Genomic DNA, 8379 nt, shown 5'->3' with positions numbered 1-8379 from the left:
TTAAATGAATCTGAAGCTTTTAGGATACTCTAACAATTGAGTTACGTTAGTTAAACAAATTCTGTAATAAATATCGATTCCGTACTTGATGGGACGTGCGCTGCTCGTACAGTTGTAAACTTTGACCCTATTATCAATATGTAGCGTGACATGCCACGCGGCACACATTATCACGTCGACTACATAATCAATAGGTACTACATCTGATATTACATCTGCCTTACCCAATAGTACTTTTGCAATACCATTGCCGATATTCATGAAGATACCTGCAACGTCAAATTGGTTCAAAAGTTATTAATGATTCTCAACTGTCTCGAAATGTAGCGACACGGATATGGGAAGAGTAGCTGTAACTGACAGTAAAAACACAGATTAAATAATGGCGATCTGGTAAAAATTAGAGTCAACTAGCTTCTCAGAAATTAATTACAACTATATTTTTCTGAATTTTTTAACTTCATTGCCTAAAAATGCTTATGTTGTTCAGCTTCGCAAATAACTCATAGCGATGAGTTTATCTGTTGAAAGAAGAAGTCGTATAATCTTAACTTGAATTCTAAGGAATAACGTTTGTAATATCACAATTATTTCTCCTTTTTATCGTAATTCGTGGAGTTGATCAGCGTAATCGCTTCTGTGCAAATCGTTTCTCATAATCAAAACGATTATGATAACTGGCTACATCTGTTTTTAATTTCAAGATTATATAAGGGAGTTAAATGAATATTCATATCGTACAAGAAGACTGAGTAATTCCAAACATTGTTTGCGTCATTGCCTCCCTCTGTGCGCCGTAGGTGACAAACACGATTTCGCTTTGCGCCGCTTAACGTTCTGTACTCTCAACGGCTATTCGACGTTCTCGACGAGTAATCTCCCTTTTACTGTTAAACGATTGACCGGAATCTGAGCTAACACACAGGCCACATCAGAGTCTACAGTCTTATAACAATAACCAACCTTCTTTCATATCAGCAATTTCTTTATGATATGTTCGAAAGCATACAGCGTCAACTTCTGCGTTTGGCCACTCGTTGAATAAGTAGTCCAATGCTAATACATATCCATCGCATATATTATATAATTATTTAAAATTATTGCCTCTTAAACAGAAATATATTATATTTCGCTCATTGTTGCCAGATAAAATGTCTAATGATATTACCGTGTGCTCTAAAATTTTATGTTGTTTCACGTTAAATATATCATGTACATCGTAACAAAGCATATCCTACTGTCTCGAGGGGCGCATCGCACGTCTTATGCTTAATTTAATTCCATTTAATTCCATAATACTATACTACACTACACATTTTAGGCTGAAACTAACTGCTTGTAATTGGATTGTATGTTAAAAGTTCATATTCCCGTAATTAAGTTAATAAAAAAAGTAATAACGGTATCATTTTTATAGCGCAATAAGCAAAAAGTATATTTCCATATACGTAACCTTCAGAATGTGCGAGTTAAAAATTGTCACAGTTTTATTCTATTGCTGATTTCTTTCATTGTTATGAAAATTATGGAGAGCTAAGGTCTTGTGATACGAGTGACTTGTATTATTCGGAATTACTTGGATGTAATGAAACGCTCTTATTTGCGATATGAGTGAGATATGAAATGACGAGGAATTATCATTGTAAATATTTATAAAAATACCTGATTGTCCAGCAAAAGATACCAACCAACCAGGGCACGGTTCTTTTAGCGAACAACAAATTATACTTGGTCGTACGATCGCAACAGCCAGTCCTTTGCTATTGTTGGATATTGTCTGCTCTGCAAGATTCTTGGTGAACGTGTATGTATTTGGATACGTTTTTAAAATTCTTTCTTCGAGCAGATTAATCAATTCTTTGTCTTGTCGGTCACATATATCTATCACGAGAGAAGGATCTAGATTCGTGCTGCAAAATTATCAAGCATAAGATAACATGTTTGTCATGCTAAAGTCATTAATAAATTGCAAATTTGACGCATTTAAAGACTTAAAATGCAAAAACGTATAGAATGTCTAATAATATAACAGAATATAATGAAATAATACACAATAATATAGAAAGAATCGAAGATGAAGTGCTTGCTGTAATTTTTAGTAAACGAACAAAGTTCTGCCTAGATTCTGTTCCTCAAATCATGTTTATTCATCTTAAAATATGAATTTATAATGATATCCGTGTCTAGTTGTTATCATGTACGTGTATCAAAACAAGTTCATCATTGAATTCAATAAAAAGAAGAAATTAGTAAAAGGTAAAATAATTTTCAATACGTAATTTTTATCATTGACAGATCTTGTATCATTGATTATTTCTTGTGTAAGTTTTCTTAAATTTATACCTGTTTTGACAAGTATTTATCATTTCAATGGAGACTGGCAAGTGTTAATCAGATAGACAAGTAAACAAATTATACTAAGTTATACATTACTTTCATCGTTTATTTATATTTAGAAGTAGGTTATGCACGATATTGAAAAAGTTGTTTAAGGAATGACGAATTATAACTGATTCTTACGTGTAGACCTTTTCCTCGATGTCTGATAGATTCGGATTACTGTAAGCTGTGCTCACATAGACAACGCTAATTACATGCTTGAGTTCCTTGCACAGTTTGATAATATTAGCGGTACCTTTCACATTTGCATTGACGACCATATCCAATGGTAGATGGAAATTTATAGTGGCCGCAACGTGGAATACTATGTTTACATTCTCTATCAACATATCTCTGTCTTTTTGCAAAAGATCTAAATCTGGCAGAGTCAGGTTGCCCTCCACGAGATGAATTTTATCGAAAATTGTTGGGTTTTGTGCTCTGACACCATCGAAAACCTGAAGAATATAATATATAAGCTCGATTCCCAATATAGAATATTATTAAGCATACTAATTTTCTCTTAATACATTTCTGACCGATCAGGAATAAATTCTTTTTTTTTTACGCAAGAAGTTAAATTGTTAGTTTCTGTTTAACGTAGCTGGTCAACAGTGTGTTAAAAGTGTATGTCCGCAAAAATGCCTTGTAATTCTTTTTATACGTTTCTAGACTGGTTTAAAACTTGTTCAGTATAATTACGATACTCGCATCTCATTATAGAGCTAACGAAGTTTCAAGAAATGTATCTTGCCCGCGTAGTATATGCATACAATTTTGCAGTGCCTACATATTTTCGTAAGTCAGTATAAGCATGCATTATTACATTCAAACTATCATATCTCCATGTGACAATAATTTATATCAGAGAGGAAATGAGAGTACTCGCGTTTATGTTCCTGATTATTCCCGGACTAATGTTGCACCACGCGAACAATACTGGAAGATGAGACACGCTAGCATATAGAAGAATCTATATAGTTAGGGAACTGCCCTATTTGATTCCTTATTAGCGTAAACCAGTATCTACTTAGCTTTATGCGGCAAGAACCTATTTAATTGTACGGTTATACGAAAGAGCTCATATGTATTTGTCTATCCGAGATAGGTAAGTATGAGAACAACAAAATCGTACAATAATTAGACTAATTCTGAGATGCCCAAGAAACAGAAAGTAATTGTTTACAACGTTTGTTTTAGAGAAGAAATCGCTAAAGACGCTATGTAACTCGCTAATTTGACCTCACGAGAGAATAACTTTTTGTCGCGATGATGCTGCAGAGGAAAACTATGATGGGGCGCGTCTACGGAAAGTGAGGGAAATTGACGTTACTGCTAATTGATCAATTTCCATGTTGGTGCTTAGAGAAGGATGCTAGCCGTCCTTGAGGGAATGTTGCTAGCGGGAAGCGTCGTTCGTAGAAAAAATAGATCTTCCCTATCTTCCCGTAGTTGGGACAAAGACTGTTTGTCCATTTGAGAGACTTCAGATGACTAAATCTTAATATTAATAACGGTCCTCGGGCTAACTGAACATGTACTGTGGAGATGCGTCGGCATCTGGTAACCATCATACCCGAAGAATAGGGTCTGCGTGTGGCGAGCCACGGGACAGAAACTGTTGAAATGTTTACTGCCAAGTGCCGCTACAACTGTTTCTTTTTAAGAAGAGCTATACTATTACTCCATACCATTGTTAGACAAAACGTTCATCTCTTGACAGCGGCTACGTTCAACGACTGGTTGTTGCCTCCAGCCCAAGCCCACTATCATAAATCTCGAAAAAATACAATCGGTTTCAATGGCGACAATTGTTTAATTACACCTAAGGTAGAATCTAAATTACGCTGTTAATTAGTTATTTCTTAAACTTTCGCTGAAAGATTTCGTATCCTTGTTTCATTTTTCACAATCTTTTTTCCGTTCCTTCGCCATTCTTTCGCTGGATGTCAAATGAGACGTATCGGTTGTTCTCAATATAAATGTTCATCTTAATATAATCCTCCTAATTTTAACAAAGATCAAACTCCATAGGACCAAAAATTTTCGTTAGTAACGAAAGTAAGCTGAAGTTAAACTGATCAACCTCATATAAGTCATGTGCAAGCGAGGGTGGACTGTGAGAGAGTATGTGAATAACGTGCAGCTAGTTCGGCTATTGGACATAATTATAATTATTCGATTTGCCAAATACATATATTCTGCTTATTTTACACTCGATTAATTAATCCCATCAATAAGATAGATAAAAGTGTGGTCAATTACTTTATTTAATTACATCGTTACACAAATTAGTCATTACATTTTCATCTCTTTCCATTTTGCCTACAATCAATTAGTTCTTCTGTTTTCATCGTTTCTGTAAATGAACACGCATGTAAGATAGATATCAGAGATATCATACATTTCATCAGAAATATTATTCTGTATGCAACGATTCATTATTAAAAAATTGATACTTAGGTTTTACTACAACAAAAACATTATCGCGACGAAATTTAATCTAATTTTAAATCTAAGACGCTATCGTGTATTGAAAATGTGGCGGACCGGTACCAACAGGACGCCGACAGGTCGAGGCATCAACGCGGTCGTAACAACTCCCGGACGATCCGCGGGTACCAACCGCCAACACCAGAGGGCTACTACGATGACAACAAGTCTGTCTCTCGCTAGCGGTCGAATATACGGTGTCACGATACAAATACCGCACTTAGCGAGACTCCCTCTACGTCTAAGGCAGGGACTACCGGGTATAGCCTTACTTTACTGATGAGTCCACCGGTAGTCCCGGGACGAACGCGAATACGCGGAGATATGTATGCTAGGGGTCTTCTCGATCGTGTCCAGTTCCCGCATGCATAAAACAATGTCCATCGACGTAGATCTTCCACGGACATCTTCCAGTGCTTTCCAGAACTTCCTCACTGTTTTCAGGGCTCTTATATCCCCGAGATACTCGGGGCGAACATGCTGAAAAATGTACGCACGTGCTTTGTTATCCATTTTTATACAGTCTGGTCTCAACCTTTCTGCTGCCGTTAATCCTGACTCTACTGCATCTCAGCAGGCCAGGAAAACCAACGAAGCTTCCGTCATCATCTTCCAGTATTCATAATTGCCCTTACTCAGGGTCGGATTCATATCCTTGTCCACATCACCCATTTTCTCCTGGTCGATCATGGCGTGGTCTCTTCTCGGATAATTTCAGAAAAACACAAAACCTCAACAAATAAATGTCTTTACTGTCGCAGTTTACTGTCCCGGGGCCCACAACCTGTTATTAAATATAGGTTTGGGGTTGAGATATAATTGATTCACACAGATTCAACTTTTGCTTTCTATATTTCACCTCTTCGTACAAAACGTCTGAACACACCGGATACACTTAGATAATTAACACGTGGTCGACTCCTAAGCCAAAAGAGCATCGAACTAGCGATCATACCAACTTAACGTTTCTCAACAAGGGAATATTATCCTATTTCCTTGAGAAAAAATATAGAAAATATATACATAGTAAATATAGTAGTAATCAATTTCTCTTTCTTGGGCAACCTGCAAATAGCCTAATTATTGTACGATTTTGTTATTCTCATACTTACCTATCTCGGACAGAAAAGTACATATGAACTCTTCTGTATAAATAATGTTTCAACATCTTTAATATATATACGGCTTCCAGTCTTTTAGTATTGCGACAGTATTACGTGTTTTATGATAATAATTCTAAATTATGAGAAGGGAAAAGCGTAAATAAAAACGTAATATTAATGATACAAAATTAGATAATAGATAACGTTCGAAATCTTAAACTGCTGCCTTGTAAACGTCTTCATCCGTAAGGAATCAGAAATGAAATAACAAATAAAAATAGATAAATGAATGAGTTGAAAAGCTGCACTGATCGATTTCATAAATGGGAAAGTACGCAAAAGTGGTGATGTCAACCGCGTTTGTTGTTGTGTTCGATATTCACCTAAAAGTTCACTATTTATTTATGTCATCTTCTTGCAGAAAATGAGCCATATAGTGCAAAAATGTTCGCAGTCAAGAAGTTGATTATCAGTTAATGAATGATAAAATAAAAATTTTGTAGGGAATCGAGTGGGCCATTCTTAGCTTCTCTGTTATCCACTGAAAAATTAACGAGTATATCCTGACACCATTCGCGCTCAAAACAGAATAGAAGTTACTGTTCCAAGTCGCAGTGTTGAACCAAATAGGCAAGAATTGAATTACATCATATTTACATTAATCGACTCATATGAACTTACGAAGGTAATTTATTTGTTTCTTGGCAATTGTTCATTAATTTGGGACTTATATAATGAAATTCCAAAAAGCGAGTAGAATATTACTTACGAACCGGATCATCTATTAACTTCTTAAATCGTTGTTCTATCGTTTGGTTACGTTTCGGCCGGATCAATATAAAAATAGCAGCGATGCGTGAACACGTGCGTATCAGTTTTTCGAGGAGGCCTTTGCCCACGAATCCTGTCGCCCCTGTCATAAGAATTCCAGTTCCGGAATAGAATCCCTCGATGGAATTCACATTACGTAACTTTTCATTTATCTCGTTTTCATTAAGCTTTGTATTCATTGTACCAAAATCACAGGGCTTCCCCTCTTTCAACCCAAATATCTGCAAATGAATATGAAAAAATAAATCGGAAAATTAATAAATAAAGAATATCGTACAATTTTATATCTTAAATTTCTATATATGTGTTATGTTAAGAAAAAACAAAAAATCTCAGGATAATCCGTACTAAAGAAAAAATGATTCAACGGTGATGGTCTACTTCGCGAACTGAGCAAGTGTGTAATTTTGTCACAATGTAGTTCATTTGCTAACTACGCCATTATATGTGTAATCATTAACATTTGACTTCTGCTTTTATTAAATATCGATACTATAACAATGTTCCTATTAACATAAAAATACTTCATTTAAAAGATTTTTTAAATGCTAATGTATACAAAACGCTATTTAAATGGAGGACAAGAGTACAAAAATTCTTGTATAAAAAATATTTCATCTCTATTATCGTTCAAATAGCTTGGAATGCTTTAAACGAATATTGTAATATAACTTCCAAGTCGTTTCGTGGAAAGAATAAAGGAAGTTAATGGAAAGGAAAGATGACTGTATTTGGATATCAAGAAATCGAAGAGCTTTCATAGATTTCAAGATTCTAATTACGAATCGTGGAAGTTGTAAATCAAAAATTTGTAACCGTATGTTTTCGGAAAATATAACTCTGGGAAATGGCAAATCGCACGTGCAAAAGATGGAAGGTGAACGAACTAAAATACTACCTGAGATCATAGATTCACCCTGCTACGTCAGAAACAATGACATCCGCAAAGAATTACACGTCAGCTCTGGACAGCAAGAAATCATACTATCCACAAAAGTATTGAGTATTGAGAAATGTTTAAAATAATACCTTGGTTTTTTAAATGAAACTATGCACAGTATTTCTTTTACACAAGTATATGGATTCTTCGGAACATCTCACGTTAAAAAGTGTGAAGGTACAGTATTGAAAAAATCAACAACTTCCGACTTCTACCAAATGAATTTTTACCACATGTGAACTGCGGACCGGCCCTGCTAACTGAACCGGCCGGCACTTAAATGTTCTTTCTGACATTTCAGAATCGTAACCATTTAAAACCCAACAATATACAATCACTCACATTAATGACCAGGACCATGGTGTGTGAGATATTTTATTAAATTACTATATGTATTTCTTTATAATAATGTAAGAATACTTCTCCTGGCACAGCCCGTTTCATGTCTGTTCGTATCGGTTCCAAGTGGCAATGTTTAACAAGTGGCACTTACCGCGCGAAAAAGACCCTTCCGTGCTTCTTATTCCAGCAGCGTAAGCAAATAATCGAACTAGTTCAAGATACTCGCGTTGACAGTATGTTCTGTATATATGGAAATGCCGAACTCGCGTGGTTTCACTTTGACGTCCGTCC

At 35.5% G+C, this 8379-nt stretch overlaps 1 protein-coding gene across 1 annotated transcript; it reads right to left on the bottom strand.

The window, feature by feature from the left end:
- Window positions 1-8379, bottom strand: LOC117232445 (fatty acyl-CoA reductase 1-like). Its single transcript, XM_033491792.1, has 5 exons — window positions 8240-8379; window positions 6749-7027; window positions 2521-2837; window positions 1663-1910; window positions 1-269 (listed from the first exon to the last, which is right to left on the bottom strand). Exons 2-5 carry the CDS (start codon window positions 6983-6985, stop codon window positions 1-3), a joined length of 1071 nt encoding a protein of 356 aa, XP_033347683.1. The 5' UTR covers window positions 6986-7027; window positions 8240-8379.

Source organism: Bombus vosnesenskii, unplaced genomic scaffold, assembly GCF_011952255.1.
Source record: "Bombus vosnesenskii isolate JDL3184/JDL3185 unplaced genomic scaffold, Bvos_JDL3184-5_v1.1 scf7180000013288, whole genome shotgun sequence".
NCBI lineage: Eukaryota > Metazoa > Arthropoda > Insecta > Hymenoptera > Apidae > Bombus > Bombus vosnesenskii.
Note: the sequence above shows the minus strand (reverse complement) of the source record. Positions and strands in the feature narration are given on the sequence as shown.

Coding starts and splice junctions, on each gene's coding strand:
- LOC117232445 (XM_033491792.1), bottom strand. CDS start 6,985: ATGAATACAAAGCTTAATGAAAACGAGATAAATGAAAAGTTACGTAAT. Junction 1,911..2,520: donor ATCGAGGAAAAGGTCTACAC/GTAAGAATCAGT, acceptor ATAATTTTGCAG/CACGAATCTAGATCCTTCTC. Junction 270..1,662: donor ATCTTTTGCTGGACAATCAG/GTATTTTTATAA, acceptor TTGACGTTGCAG/GTATCTTCATGAATATCGGC.